Source organism: Monodelphis domestica, chromosome 1 (assembly GCF_027887165.1).
Source record: "Monodelphis domestica isolate mMonDom1 chromosome 1, mMonDom1.pri, whole genome shotgun sequence".
NCBI lineage: Eukaryota > Metazoa > Chordata > Mammalia > Didelphimorphia > Didelphidae > Monodelphis > Monodelphis domestica.
This window is the reverse complement of record NC_077227.1, coordinates 19,564,654-19,581,050: the sequence shown is the minus strand read 5'-3', so window position 1 is coordinate 19,581,050 and position 16,397 is coordinate 19,564,654. Positions and strand designations below refer to the sequence as shown.

Genomic DNA, 16,397 nt, shown 5'->3' with positions numbered 1-16,397 from the left:
AATTTTTTCAACATAGATATGCAGATCAGCAGAACACTGTAACTGATAAAGTACTATTGTCTTGGCTAGAACACTTAGAGGTTAAGTGACTAGTCCAAAGTCATACAAATAGAAGTCGGCAGAGGCAGGAACTGAACCCAGGTCTTCCTGAATCCAAGGTCAAATCAGTCCATTAGGAACCACACCGTGATGCCTTTCTTATACATACAATGTCTGCATTTTAGGGAGAAAAAAAAACCTGGATCTGCTCTCTTCTCCCCAGGAGAGAACAGCTCAGGAGGGAGGCTAAAGGCTAAGGGGGGGCCCTCCAGAAGCACATACAGAGCATGGGGGCAGAGGGGCCCTCTGCCATTCTGCTGACACCATCGACACCACAAGTACAAAAATGTTTGCACAGGACTCATCCCTGACTTTATAAGGAAACCCAATGAGAAAAGAGGCTTCCGAGAATGAGAATTCTGCTTTACGGTCACTATTTCAGGGCAAAACTGAACAAAAGCCCAGGCTCGTTGGCTGGCCTCCTCCGAGGAAGAAGGCATGTTCTTTGGTCTCGAATCGTTATCAGAAAGGCCGGTTTTCCAGGGCTTTTCCTCTATCAGCTGCTAAAGCGATTACGGGGAGAAGTCCGGCGAGAATGAAATGTTTCTACTTCTTACTGTCAAGACAATGACGCAGACTCTCCACAGAGAACAGTTAACAACCCGGCTGTAAGTCATGGAAACACTCCTTCCCGCTTGCCTCAGATGGCTCAGGCCGGGCCATCCAGGAGAAAACAAGCCCCCACAGGAGGGCAGGCTCAGCCCCCCCCCCCCCCCCCCCCGATCCTTTATCGGGCTAGCGAAGAGCCCAACAGCTGGAAGCTGCCGAGGAAGGATTCCCAGGCTGTCCTGGAAAGACATCCGAGACGCCGGTTCTCGGCTCATGTTTCGTCCGGCAGTGGTTCTGCTCCAGGTTCCCCTCGCCTCTTCTGTCCTTCCTTCCTTTTCCGGCTCCCCTCCCCAAGGATATTTTCTCTGCTGTTGTTGACGAGTGCCTGACGGGCCTCTGGATCGCGGGGGGAGCCTCGGGATGCTCACGGGGGCCCCCGACCCTGTTTCCCCCGGTCGGCCACGCACACGCAATCATTCCAGCACGTTTTTAGTGTGGCTTTAGAGAAACTACAGTCGCGATTGCTGCAGCTGGTCAGTCACGGGGAGCAGGAGAAAAGCTCTGCGTGGAAAGTCTCCACGGGGAGGGGAGGCAGGGCAGTGCTTTCTGCCTTATGGCCAGATCGATTCAATACAACAGCTATTTGTCGGACCAGGGGCCGAGAAATAGGTCACCCCTCGCCCAGCTTCCACAGACAACACGTACGCAGGGACTGAATGCCAACAAAATTTTCCAAGCAGGAGGGAAAGCACCAACAACTGGAGAGCCCCGGAACGGTCCCCGGAGGAGGTGGCTGCTGAGCTGGGCTCTGCAGGAAGCTGGACAGTCACAAAGGAGGCAGTGATGGCCATCTTGGGGGGCTGTGCAAAAACCTGGAGGCAGTCACCAACCTGGACCCTTTAAGGATATCATCCTCCTCTCAGACAGCTGCCCCAGGGATATTCTAAGAGAACAGGCCTGGTGAGGATACTCCCCTGCTCAATAACCTTCAATGGATCCCTGGTGCCTCTAAAATCAAATTCCTCTGTTGGGGCTTTCACAAACTGATCCCAGCCTAACTTTCTAGCATTTTGCTTCCCTTCACACACACTTTGGTCCCCACCATTACTTTCTTACTCACACAAGAAACTCCATCTCCTTTTGTGCCTTCTTATAGACTGTCCCCCATGTCTGGAATGCACCCCTTCTTTAGATCTGACTCTAAAATCCCTTCAAGAATCAACTCAACTACCAACTGAGGCTCTTCCTCATTCCCAGAGCTAAGAAACTTAAAAAAGAAATGTAGGTTCATATTTAAAAAAGCTGTTGCTGCTTTCAGATGGGTGAATGGGGCAATCAGGGAAGAAAGACAGTGAGCGGAGCCTTGATAGAAGAAAGGAATGTCCACGGGCCTCTGTGGGGATAGAAACCACTTTCAGAACTGTCAGGGAGAGAAGGAAAGCTCCATCTTTCCAGTATGAAGAGCTGATCTTTCTCGTCTAGTCAGGAAACGAGAAAGGGCCATTCTAGACCTGACCAGGGATGAAGGGTCCATACAGGGAGAACAACAAAAGATTTTCTTTCAAGTTTTTTTTTTCCCAGTTCAAAAAACATCTATCAAGTGTTAACTATGTGTAAGACCATTCACAAAAGCCTTACTCCAATGACTCATGCAGACACAGGGGTGGCCCTAGGTTCTTTTTTTTATTTATTTTAATTTATTTCATTAAATATTACCCAATTACATTTGGGGGGAAAAATTTAACTGTTTTTTTAATTTCAAATTTTGAATTTTCTCCCTCCCCCACCCCAAGTGATATCACAAGCAATGTGATATTAGTTATACATATGACATCATGCAAAATGTATTTCAATCTTTGCCATGTTGCAACACACTCATAAAATGAAGTTTAAAAGTCTGCTTCACACTCAGCCAGAATTGCTGAGTAAGGAAAAGACGTGTGTATCATTGATGCGCGTCTGCCATGGCTTGCGTGAGGGCGGCATGCCGAAGAATCCTTTCTGGCACGCTGCGCAAGTCATGTCTGGCACAAGTGAGCACCGCTGAGAAGGCATGCTTTCAAGTGGAGCAAAAACATGGCGGACAGGTGAGGGTGGCGCGGAGGATGGCAGGAGAAAGGCCGGCCACCCCCCAGCCAAAGCCCCCAAGAGAGGTGGCAGAGCGAAGGCAGGCGGCGAGAGGCGGGAGGAGGCTTTGTGCCACCCAAGGCAGGTGAGAGCGGCTCTCCAGCTCCGGGATCTGCCTTGCCTCCCCCTACATGGCAATAAGCACCCCATTGCTACCGCGTCCCCTCCCCAGGGGCCCGTCCCTGGCCGTGGCTCGCCAGAACTGCTGGACAATCCTGGCCCCAACCGAAGTGGCTTCATTCATGCCAGAAAACCGAGCTGGTCAAATCTGGCTCTGAGGGCAAACCAGAAGAAAACCAGTTCATGGTCTCGAGGAACCTGCGAACAAACACTGAGTTACGCTTCCTTCCTGGCCTTCTCCCAACAGGGATGACCGGGGAGGCAAAGAAAGAGGAGCGAAGGAGCCTCTTCCCCGGAGACACGGAGAGTGTCGGGCAGATTCCCTGCAATCGCCGCTCAGCACGAAGAGATGGGCAGCCATTCCCAGATCGGGAGAAGCTCCAGGGCTGGGGGCTCACATCACACTGGTTTGGGGATGGTGGGGGTCTCTGATGCCAACAGGAGCCCTTCCCCATCTCCCGTGCCCATTTAGCGGCATCTTCGCCCCATCGAGGGGGCTTCTCCACAAGTTTCTGGGTCTGGGCTCCACTTAAAGATTTTGGGGGGCGCACACATATGACGCCTCTGAAGGAGCCCCACCGCCTGGTGCAGGGGTGCAGAAGCGGGCGACGCAATTTGGGACCTGGCCATGATGGGAATTTGTTTTGCAGAGCTGTTATTTTCTTTGTTTTTTATTACTGGAGGAAGAAGATAGGAGGGAAACAGATGCTTGATGATCAGAAGGAAAAAAAGTGTTTTTCAATGAAAAAGATGACAGAGGAAGAAAAGCCCAGAATCGCTGCCACCTCGTGGGAGGATGACCCAGCAGTGTGAATAAGGAAGATGCCCGAGGAGTCCCCGGGGACTTCGTTAGCCAAGAGGCCCTCCATCACCCACAGGGCCTCGGGGCAAATAATGCCAGCAGTCCCATTTGTACAGCAACGGAGTGCAGAATCACGTAGTAGAATCAGGAGGCCTCCCAGGTCCTCGTTCTAGAGCTGGAGGGAATCTTCTAGTCTCTGATTAACCACACCCAAAGGACTGACCCTTCCAAGGCAGAATCAGGGATATGGGCCGGCAAGAGCCTTCACCAGAATATGTAAGCCAAACCCTACAGGGTGATCAGGGTGCTCAACGGCCTTATTTCAGGCAGAATTTTTACAGTGAACCTCTTAAGACCCGTTAAGCTTCTGCAATGGTGACCATGACTATTATTGAAATATTCATTATTCATTATTATTAATATTATATTAAATTTTATTTGTTGTTAATATTAATAATATTATTGATAAAATTATTGGTGTTGATAATATTATTAATAATATTAATAATAGAATATTGAATGTTATTCTTATTCAGTGAATTGCTCTTCTAGCCCCTTGTAGATTCCCCAATTAATATGGCTGTAAAAACCTACAGAAAATGGGGAAAGTCTGGTCTCATGCTTCAGGGGGGAAGAGGCAGGAGAGAAACAAGAGACATATAGTATTCCCCCCTTCCCAAACTGATGAAGGAGCAGCAGCCTTCCTTAGGAATAAACTAACCATCTGGCTTCAGACACATCCTAGCTGTGTGATCCTGGGCAAGTCATTTGACCCCAACTGCCTAGCCCTTACTGCTTTTCTGTCTTGGAACCAATCCATAGTATCAAATTTAAGACAGAAGATAAGAGTTTAAGGGGGAAAAGGAATAAGCTAAGAGGAGAAAGCCAGACAATCCCTAGCGGCTATGCAAAGAGGAGAACAAAGGACAGCTAGGAAGCAATCTGGGGGGGCCAAGAGGTGACCTAGGTAAATTACCCCAGCAAAAAACTGTACCTCTGACATCTTAGAAAGGAGCATGTGTCCTCCTCCTCTTCCTTCTCCTCCTCCTCCTCCTCCTCCTCCTCTTCTTCCTCCTTCCTCTTCCTCCTTTTCCTCCTTCTCTTTCTCCTCCTCCTCCTCCTCTTTCTCCTCCTCCTCTTCCTCCTCCTCCTCTTCCTCCTCCTCCTCTTCCTCCTCCTCCTCCTTTTCCTCCTCCTCTTCCTCCTTCTCCTCCTCTTCCTCCTCCTCCTTCTCCTCCTCTTCCTCCTCTTTCCTCCTTTCCTCCTCCTCCTTCTCCTCCTCTTCCTCCTCTCTCCTCCTTTTCCTCCTCCTCCTCTTCCTTCTCCTCCTCCTCCTCTTCTTCCTCCTTCTTCTTCCTCCTTTTCTTCCTCCTTTTCCTCCTTCTCTTTCTCCTCCTCCTCCTCTTCCTTCTCCTCCTTCTCCTCTTCTTCTTCCTCCTTCCTCTTCCTCCTTTTCCTCCTTCTCTTTCTCCTCCTCCTCCTCTTCCTCCTCCTCCTTCTCCTCCTCTTCCTCTTCCTCCTCCTCCTCTTCCTCCTCTCTCCTCCTCACAGAAGGACTGACTGCCCAGAGACTAGATCTTCAGAAGCCATGCAACCCCAGCCCTGTGAGCGTGATGGACCCAACAGAAGGCGGGCAGCATTTGGCCCCTCTAGTTCACTGGCTCCTCCAGGAAACAATGCTCTCATTTTATAGAAGAGAAAACTCAGGCCTAGAAAGCAGAACTGCCTCAGCTCAGATTTCACGGCGCTCACAAGTCATTGAAAATTTAGAGAACGTCACAGTTCACAAAAAGCTTTTTCTACTACAGTGCTGAGAGTCCAGGAAGAAGGCAATAAGGCCAGCTATTTCTTTTTTGCTTTCCTTCCTTCTTTCTTTCTTTTTTAAATAAAAACCCTCACCTCCTATCTAAGAATCAATACAATGTACTGGTTCCAAGGCAGAAGAGTAGTAAGGGCTAGGCAACTGGAGTTAAGTGACTTGCCCAGGGTCACATAGCTAGGAAGTATCTAAGGTCAGATTTGAACCCAAGATCTCCTCTCTTCATGCCTGGCTCTCCATCCACTGAGCCACCTAGCTGCCCCCAATAGATATTTCTATAGCAATTTAAAGCTGTGCAAAGTTTACTAAACACACTATCTCACCACAACCCTGGATGGTAGGTAATAAAGCTTCCACTGTTCCCACTGTACAATGAGGAAACTGAGACACAGAGAAACTATTAAGAGTGCTCAGAATGGCTTAACAGGTAGGATATATGAACCCATCTTCCTGCTTACAAAGGTCCGGCACTCGATCCACCTCATGCTTTCCCTATTTTTTCAAACATTTTACAGTCATGTCCAACTCTTCGTGACCTCATTTGGGGTTCTCTTGGCAAAGACTGGAGTGCTTTGCCATTTCCTTCTCCTGTTCATTTTATGGGTGAAGAAACTGAGGCAAACAGGATTTAGTGACTTGACCCCTGTCAGAGGCCAGATTTGAACTCGGGTCTTCCTGACTGCAGACCTCTGCGCTCTATCCACTGCAGTCACCTAGCTGCCTTCCCCTATTTCACAGATGAGGCAACTGAGTTTGAAAGAGGTTAAAAGATACATTTCACACCATCCAAGAGGCAGTGCTTCTTTCAGCTGAATATTTCCATCCTTGGCTTTTTGAGCCAGTGTCCCCCCGACCCCAGCCGACTGGTGATCCCATGAACTGTCACAGCCAATGTGGCCAGCAGAAATTCTTCTGGGCCAGTCAAACCCAAAGGGGCAATTCCCAAGATTGTTGGCATCCAAGGGCTTCACTTTGGCAATGTATCCCCAATCCTTTCCCAACATGCTCTGGGGCTACCCTCAGACTACGCTGCCAGGTTTAGCGACAAAAATCGATGGGGAAACAGCCCACTAATGGCTTGTGGCTGGCTAATTGTGGTTTTCATTCCCCAATTGTTCAACATTGGTGTCTACTGAGAAGAAGCAAATTCATCAGTGTTATCTATGGAAGGAGCAAGGCCACGGCTTGAGAGCTAACTAGGCAACCCTCACTTTCTTTCTATTTTTTTGGTGAATTTTCATGGGTCAGATATAATCTGTAAAAGCAGTCCCTTTGATAGACCTCAACAACTATTTATTAAGTGCCTCGCGTCCATTTTGGCAACTACTTCTGCCTTCAAGGAGTTTATTTTCTTCTGCCCCAATCCAGGAAGGTGAAATTCTTCATTGTCTGTTCAACTCATTGTGGTATACTTGAAAGTATACTGAATTTAGAGTCAGGAAAAAAAGAATTCAAAGCTCATTCACGCTCCTGGGAACCTCTGTTCCCTTAGATAAGTCATTTCCTTTCATGGGATCAAAGAATTCTTCATTTAAAGCTGGAGGTGACCCTGGAGGTAAGAGGGTGTCATTCCTCCATTTCATAGTCAAGGAAACTGGAAGGCAAGAAGATGAAGAGACTGGCCTCCAACCTCAACTGAAAGTCTTCCCTCCCAAGTTACCAAAGAGGTCTTCGTTGCCAAATCTAATGGCTCCTTCTCAATACTCATCCTTCTTGACCTCACTGTAGCAGCTGACATTGTTGAACACCATCTCCTCGTAGGGAATCTCTCCTCTTTGGGTTTCCTTACTTACATCATGGGCATCACCAACCTTCTGGTCACCGAGGTCCACCATTTTGGAACTATACTCAACTCTTCCTTCTTACATCCAATTCCATCTGTCCATTATTATACCCACCACCTTAGTTTAGGCTCCCACACCTCTTGGCTGAACTAGTACAATAGCCTTGCTAACTAGTCTCCCTGCACCACTCCAATCCAGCCTCTCTATACATTTGCCAAAGGAATTCCTAAAGCAGTGATCTGAAGATGTCACCCCTTGGGATAGGGAAAAAAAACAACAAAATCTTTTGCTTGGCATTTAAATCTCTTCGCAACCTGGTCCACTGTCTTTAAGCCACTGAGTACTACTGTCCTGGTGTTACTGTGGATATTAGGATTATATGGGTATATAGTTTGCTGTGGCCCTGGAACTGATGGGACTGGGCCTTGTCTGAAGAGCTAGCCCCTTCCATCCTAAGATTTGGGGAAGATTTTTAAGATTCTGGGGAAGGCTTCTGGTCAACGTTGGGATCTTAGCTTGGGGGGGGGGACGCTTTAAGGAAGCCAAGCAAGTTAGGAGGTCAAGGTAAAGATGGAGGTCATTGTAAGTACTGGAGATGGATGAGAAGAATATCCAGTAAGAAATGGAGGGTCTTGTTGGAGGCACCGCCAGAAGGCCAATGTCACTGGATCAGAGTACATAGCAGAGAATAGGGTATAAGAAGACTAGAAAAGAAGGTGGGGGTGGGTTATTATGGGCTTTGAATGCCAAACAAAGCATTTTATATTCAATCCTGGAGGTGATGGGGAGCCACTGAAGTTTAGTGAGTAGAGGGTGATGGGGTGACATAGTCAGACCTGATTTTCAGAAAAATCACTCTGACAGCTAAATTGGATGATGGACTAGAATGTGGAGAAACTCAAAGCAGGTTGACTCACAAGAAGCTATTACAACAGTCCAGGTGAGAGAACTAAGGGCCTATAGTAGTGGCAGAGTAGAAAAGGAGGCAAGTTGAAAGGATGCTGCAAAGGTGAAATTGACAGGCCCTGGCACCATATTGGATGTGGGAGGATGAAAGAGAGTGAAGAGTCCAGGATGACTCCTAGGTGGTGAGCCTGAGGGACTAGAAGATGGTGGTGCTCTAGATAGTAACGGGAAGATAGTAGGAGGGTTTGGGGGTGGGGGCACGGAGGAGATAATGAGTTCTATTTTGGACATATTAAGCCGAAGGCACCTATTGAGCATCCAGTTCATGAAATAAGACTGGAGGTCAGCAGAGTTTGGGACAGAAGACACTGGTTTGAGAATCATCAGCCTATCCGTGGCAATGAAGTCCAAGGGAGCAGAGTTACTGAAATGCATTAGAATATACCATGAATCCCTGAGGGCCAAGATTCTTCCACTCTTGACTTTATACGGTGCTTTTGATTAATACAGTCCACGGCATATAATCAGTGCTCAGGATCAACTGATTGTATTCTTTCTAGTGGACCACTGGTCACTTATGAAATAAGGCAAGTGGGAAGAGATGACTGCTAATCTCCCCTCGCTCTACATCCATGATCCTCTGACTGCCAGGAAGCCGAATCTATTCGGGTGAGAGTTTAGGCCCACCCAGGAGCAGACGGGAATTCAAACTCCAGAAACAATTTCTAGTCTGAATTCCCCCCTCAGGGATCCCATGGGTTAAAGCCATCAGCCCTCCAGACCAAGCCCTGCTCCGACGCTCCCATTCCCACCCCACCCAGAACCACTAGGAAACGTGAATTTAAGGAGCCTCACTCTCACCCCTATTTTCTGCTCACGGAACAATGGCAGAAGATCAGCCACAAAGCAGAGAGCCCAGAGACATGCTCCTCCTCCCCAGCAATCAGTACCTTTAGTCCTTGCACCCCCAAGCCACCTCGGTGAATAGGAACATCCCCCAGAGGTGTGGGGAGCCAGGGACTGGAGGAGGGGATGAGGTGGAGGCTGGACACAGGGGCTGGAGGAGGTCAGGCTAAGAGGTTCTCACATTTCCGCTTATCCTGATGGCATCTTACCAAAAATGCTAACACATCCTGGAATTCTGGTGATTCTTGTTTACTTGGAGGAAAGAAAGAAAATAACAAAGCTCAGAGCCAAGCCTCTCTCAAACCCAAGCACATGACACAGCCCACCCGATGGCATGGATGCCTGCCCAAGCTGGGGCAATCCTGAGAGAGGAGAGCACGCTGCCCTTGAGGTCAATCAGGCTGGAGATGGGCTCTCATCTCATACTTACTAGCCTTGTGACCTTGAGCAAGTCACTTAAACACGAGGAATCTTGGTTTCCAAATCTGTAAAATAGATCCAATTTTACACCTATCTCATGAAGCAGTTAAGAGTGTGGCCCAGTGAAAAGCCAATCGGGCTTGAAGTCAGAGGACCTGGCTTCAAATCCCAGCTCTGCCAATGGCTCTTTTGCAACTTGTAGCAAATTGCTCACTGCTCTGACCTTTAAGGTCCACGATCGATCTCTTATCCTAAATGAAACAATACATGCAAGGTGGTCTGTAGACCACAGTGTGGTACAGTAGAAAGAGCAATGGATTTCTCATCAAAGGACCTGGGTTCAAATCCTCCTTCACTCACCTGCTAACTGTGTGACTATGGGTAAAAGACTTTACCTCTCTTGGTCTTGGTTTCCCCAACTGAAAAGTAAGGATGTTGAACCAAATTGTCTCTAAAGTCTCTTCTGGCTTGAAATCTATGATCCTAGTATTCAAATTTTATTTTTTATTCCCTTAGTTTAACTTTTAATTGAGAATCCTTCGGTGGGGCCAAGTCATTTTCTCTCTTCCCCCCCCCCATTTCCCTACCTGTAAGAGGAAAATTAATCTAACCTACACAATTTGCCAATAGATCCTCTCTAGAGACCCCTCTGCCCCCTAAATCTTAGGAAGCAAAGACAGGAGAAAACCCTTTTCATCCCAAACAGGCAAGCTCGGGACTTTCCAATGATTCTAGCTGTGTAGACGAGATCAGGACCCCGTTGAAATTTACCCAAATCCATCCACAAAGAAAAGTCTGCTCAGCAAATAGTATCAAGATGATTATGCGAGACCTTGTCAAAAGGGAAGAGAGGTTTCCAAGTGTCAGAGAAGCAACTCCGACACACCATCTCTGCGATTTTCCTTCCCCATCCCTCTTATCTGTTCATTAAAGTTGCCTTGGCAAGACTTCACTTTGGCGACGGCAAGGAATTGAGTTCAAGTTTGCCGTTCCCTTTTAGTAACAAAACTGCATTTCTCTCCAAACGTGCTATGATTTAGTTGAGGTTTCTTTTCCATTTCAAGGAAAAGGAACTGGCCCAGTAGGTCTGAGTTATGAGGTCCCACTGTGCCGCGCTGATAGAAATACTACAGGGTCAAAGGGAGGTGTCACGGGTCTTCCTTTCCATTGGTCAGTGTCATCTGGGGATAGAAATGCCAAGAATTCTATAAGAGTGAAAAGGCAGGACGGGAAATAAAGCAGATGCCCAGCCGTGGGCAAAGAGCTAAACAAAGTGTGGCATGTTTGTCCCTCGTTTCTGAAGAGGACTGATGGTGATGTCACGACTCGTATGTGAACGGAAGGGAGACAGTTGCACCAAGCTGGCAGCCTCACTCTCTCCTCTCGAGTCATCCAAGTCCAGTGGCAAGACAAAAGTCAGGGTGCCTGGCGACAGCCTGGGGTGCAGTGGGCGAGCTTGGCTTCTTTGATGTCCGACCAAGCTCTAGGCATTCCACAGGGCTTGCTCACACCTTGTGCTTGGCCACTCGACACATTTTTCTCTTCCCCCCTTTCTGGCAGGGGAAGTCTTTACATGCTTGGGGTAGACACCCCACTAAGTCACCCATGGGTGGTTTGAGACCTGCTGTGTACCCCCAACTCAGCTTAGCCCATCTGCAGAGATGGTTTACTGAGCTGAGGCCGGTGTGCACACCAAAGCTTCTTAGAGCCACAGGAGAGAGTTGGGGGGAAGGTGGACACCAAAGGCAGAGGAGCAGCCCTGAAACAAGCCCTCACGCCAGAGGTGCCAGCCCTCTTTGGACGGATTATCGCTGTACTGTAAGGAATAACAATTGGGAAGAATACAAAGAAGGAAGAAAAGGGCTAGAGCCATCCTCTGATCAATTCGATGATCACATCAGAAGAGAGGAAGTGATGCTACCAGAAGCAAGGCCTTCTAGCCCAAAGGAAGATGGCGGCCTTTCCCCACCAAGACCAAGGACCATTCGAATTCATATCCTTGGGCCTCTGAATGAGTCGGGCCTCTTGCTTCTCATCCCACCAGCTACCAGACAATTGATGAGCCCTTCCACTAGGGAGAGAAACCTCCCATCAGCCTCCTGTATCAGAAGAACAGCACCACTAGACTAAAGGGAGGAGAGAGTAGGCTGGTCGTGTCCTCAAGAGAGACCTAGTGTCAAGCACCAACTCAGTCTGGGCCCCACCAAAACCACCTTTCCTCGGCCTCGGCGCCCCCCTCTGCCAAATGGGAATAAAACGATCTCGTATCTCCAGAGGAGGCGACGCATAAAGTGCCGGGTAGGTCTCGGCTCTGGAGAGGACGGCCCTGCTACTGGCGGGGAGAGAAGTCTGCCTTCTCCCCGGGGTCTTTGCAAGATCTTTGGGTGCAAGAAAAACAAGGACTGAGAAGGATCCCAGGGGTGCCCGTGGCCTGGGTCTGAGGCCTTCCTGTGGATTCTGAGCACACGCTCCCCTCTCTGGGCTCTTCGAACCCAAAGAATTAAAGTTTGACCACGGTTCAAGGCACGGGCAGAGTCCTCTCCCCCGCGGGTCCCCTGAACCCCATTTGGGGGATAAAGCGGAGTCTGACGAGGAGAGGAAATACGAGGAGCTGTTTGTTTCACGAGCCCCCCACGGCCCCCGCACAGCCTCTCCATCCTCCCTGAATGCAGCTCCAGACACGCGAAGGTCATCTCCGAATGACCACAGAGACGAGGCGTGAGGGCGCCTGGCCAAGAGCGGGCCGCGTCCACGCTGCCAGCCCGAGGAGGGCAGCTGCCCGGGCCCCAAGGGCAGACCTGGGCCTTTTTTCCTTTGGCGCGCTCCGCGCCGCACTACCTACAGCCTAAGAAATAGAGCCACGTCCCTGGGCCCGGGGCCAGCAGGGGCCAGGCCGGAGGCGCGAGGCCAGAACTTAACGTTTACCATGTGTGAAGGGCCGGCCTGCCCTCCGATGCGCTGCCCAGACCCTCGCGCCGATGGGACCAAAACGGATCACAAACAAGTGCCGCCAGCCCTCGCCGGGCCGTAGCCCAGGCCTGTCCCGGCTGCCGCCCCGGAGCGTCACGTTCTGCGAGCAGCGGTGACAAAATAAGTCCATTCTCAGCCATCCGAGGAAAGAAGGCAACGCTGAGCAGAGTTCCTGGGGGACGTTTTTCTCTTCTAAGTGACTGTTATGAACCCGTCATTAACGGAAGAGAAGGTGGCACCGTGGACAGAGCGGAATCAGGAAGGTCTGGGTTCCCATCTGTCCTCACTCACTCAGTGGATGGGTGACCCTGAGCAAGTCACTTCCCCCTGTTTGACTCCATTTCCTCATCTGTAAAATGAGCTGGAGGAGGAAATGTCTCACCACTCCAGTATTTTTGCCAAAAAAAGAAAAACAAATGGGATCACAAAGAGTTGGACACAGATGAACAACAACAACTTGAAGAAATAGAGTGAAATGGTGAGAAGAGAGCTGGATCTGGAGTCGGGAGGACTTGGGTTCAAATCTTATCTCTGAAAGAGAGTGGCTGTATGATCCTGGGTGTAAGTCACCTCTGTGAGCCTTGAGCAACCCCCTAAGATCACATACCTATGGAGGACAGAGGGATGAAAGGGACCTCTGAAGGCCATCAAGTCCAACCGTCCCATTATACAAATGAGGACACTGAGGATCAAGAGAGGCTAAGTTCCTTGGCCAAGGTCATATAAGTAGCAATGTCAGAGGAAAGATTTGAACCCAGGGCCTCTGACCCCTAGAGTTTTTCCCTATTCCTTTCCCCTATACCATGCTTGCTTCTTCATGAGCAATCTTAAGTCACAGAAGAACTGTAGATGGCTGTGATAAAGGGCATCCCCATACCAAGAGTTCTATATGGGGATGAAGCCATAATAGCCTCTGCAAATACATGCCCTGAGCCTTTAAAGCAAGGCTCCTAAAGGAGAAGCCTCCACTTTCTTGCAAAAATATTGTATTACCCACCTTGGAATGGCGTCGAGAGGGAAGGTCTGAATGCTTGGAGATGGGAGTGCCAGTGGTGAATCTTACTCAGAGAAATGGCAAAAAGAAAGATGGCGGAGAAGTTCCTAAAGGGCAATTGGGTACAAGATTTCATTCTAGCTAAGGGTGGGTACCAACATTCAATCAACACATCCAATTCAATTCAGGTCAACTCAACAAGCATTTGCCATCCTTGTAGCCATGACCGATGATGGCCAACTTCTGGCCCATGGACGACGCAGACAAGACAGAATGACAGGATCGATATCAGCTGCCCAGAAGCATTCTGAAGCTCTGAAAGCTTATGCCTGAACTAAGTCTTGTGGGCAATCTTATATCATCAAACTTCCAAGATAAAGGCAGGACTAGAAATAAACAAGAAATTACCGGGAAAATTATATTGGGGAGGTCCTCAATGATGGAGGATGGAGGAAAAGCACTAAATCCAAGACTTTAGGGGGAAACCAGAAAGCAGAATAATTCTTAACAGAAAAGAGCTCTGCTACCCTTGGAAATTCATTACTTTTTTTTTTCACTCCAAATTTCATATAACGCGCAAGGTTTAAAGAAAAGCATGAAGCAAAATTCCTTTTCAAAGAATGGATTGGAAACAAAGCCCTCATTTGAAAAAGAGTTCTCCCCCACCAAAAAAAAAGGCTATTGGCAATCAATCCCAAAGACAAATAAATGAAGGGAAGAAAAAAAAACAGAAGACATTTCCACTCCACTGTGGGATACCTCGCTGAGTCATGGATTTGGGGATGGGAAGAATCTCCAACATCATCTAGTCTAACCAATACATTCTAAACTTGAAGGAAATGAGGCATGAGATTAAGTGACTTGTCCAAGGTCATAGAAATCATAAGTGGCCGTGTCAGAATTGGAACCCAGATCCCCTGATTCCAAATCTAGCATCCTTTACACTGCCCCACACTTTCCCGTGTAGACGATGGCAGAAAATATAGAAAATATATTCTCAGGGGCAGCTAGGTGGCTCAGCAGATAGAGAGCCTGGCTTGGAGTCAGGAGGACCTGGGTTCAAATCTGACTTCAGATTCTTTCCAGCTATGTGATCCTAGGTAATTCACTTAATCCCATTTTCCTAGCCATTGTTCTGTCTTAAAGTTGTTAAAGACAGGAGGGGAAGGGAGAGAAGGGAGAAGGGAGAAGGGAGAAGGGAGAAGGGAGAAGAAGGGAGAAGAAGGGAGAAGAAGGGAGAAGAAGGGAGAAGAAGGGAGAAGAAGAGAGAAGGGAGAAAGAGGAGAGGAGAGGAGAGGAAAGAAGAAAGAAGAAAAAGGAAAGAGGAAAAAGGGGGGGGAAGGGAAAGGGAAAGGGAAATATATCCTCTTCCCAGCTGAGCCCCAAACACCATCTATCACTGAGTAAGAGGAGATTATAAGGCAGAAAAAATGGATGACCAGGAAGAAAATGCCAGAAATTTCCAACCCCCTTTTGGGTAACGGGAAGTTAGGAGACATAACCAGAAAGGAAAATCTGAGTGAAGAAGTTCCAGAGGCCAAAACCCCCTGGGGAAGAGAAGGCTTTCTTGTAGCTCCATGACTCTGGAATCGTATCTTTGTACTCGGTGATTCTCAAACAGGAAACATGTTCAGGGCACAGCAGAAGGTTATACGCTTAAATGAGCCCTCTGAATTTTTTTTAAACTCTCACTTTGGATTGGCTTGGCAGATTTGAAACTGAGCTAGCACAGCCACTTGCCCTCCAGAGATTCCATTCAGATCCTGTCGTCTATAAACATGAAATTGTTGCCTGTGATGAAAGTCAGGAGGGAAGTAAGTGTGGCAAACTGCGCTCACTCAGTGACTGAATTCCCAAACAAACCAAGGCTCTCCGGTGTCCCCGGAAAAGGTTAGACGAGCAGCGTTATGCAACTAAAGGATGAATCAGCTACCTCCCCCGAATGGTGACATACCTTTCTTAGATTTCGCTCCAATCTTTAGCTTTGATGGCCAAGCAATCTGTGTGTTCGTCTCCTCCATGATCTGAAAAAAGAAAATAAATCGCAAATAAATGCTGTGCTTAAAAATAGAGCACGTGCTACAGAGCTTAAAGGTTTGCAGAGTCCCCAACCAACACCATAAAGACCTATAAGGTAGTGGCTGCTTGAATTATCCCCATTTTACAGGTGAGGAAATGGAGAGAGAATTTGGCTGAATCTGTCCAGAGTGGCCCCGAGATGCCCACATTTAGAGATGGGCTTTTTTCTGGCTTAAATTTCTGTCTTTATGATGACCCAAAATGAACTGCTCTCTTTGTGAAACAATCCAATAAGCCTATCTGGAGAAGAAGAGGGTGGGGGGACCCTCTCACCAGCAGATTTGTTATTACAAGACGCTGACACCATCACAAGCATCTGGGAGCCTATCTCAGCTCCCACTCAGTGACTGCAGGCACTGGAGGATTTCAATCCAGAGACAAGCCGTGCCAAGTATGTGAACAAACAATGATCCGGAGGGCATTCCGGAGCCTTTGGAGACTCTGGGATTGAATCAACATCTCCTCGGCATTTGCCAAAGGATTGCAACATCATTTAACATGATCCGGACAGAGCCAAATGACACCAGCTAGCCCACACTAAGGATTTTTTTTTTCCTTCATCTCCACCGGGAAAAACTGTTCTGGACACATTTGTCTTTCATTAAGACTGAGGCAGAGCCTCCAACAAGATGTCGGCCATGAATCTGCTCTCAGTCATTTTCCCTGTGGTACAGATGAGAGGCCAGCACTTTCCTGCTACAACTTCCTCCCACATTCATGGCCCAAGAAGAACCCAGGATACAGCTCAGCAGGAAAAGAAGGGAATGTGCAGGCTGGAGTTTAAGGAAATGCTATGCCAACTCAACCCAATTGCAGGAGCAA

The 16,397-nt window shown here is 48.3% G+C and overlaps 1 protein-coding gene across 2 annotated transcripts in view; it reads right to left on the bottom strand.

Annotated features, from left to right (window-relative positions):
- BICC1 (BicC family RNA binding protein 1) overlaps positions 1-16,397 on the bottom strand; it is a 207,297-nt gene that overhangs the window by 101,196 nt on the left and 89,704 nt on the right. For both annotated transcript variants that reach the window (XM_001363815.4, XM_007478337.2), the window contains exon 3: positions 15,451-15,520. In XM_001363815.4, the coding sequence (XP_001363852.1) occupies positions 15,451-15,520 (70 nt within the window). The remainder of the gene's footprint in view (positions 1-15,450; positions 15,521-16,397) is intronic.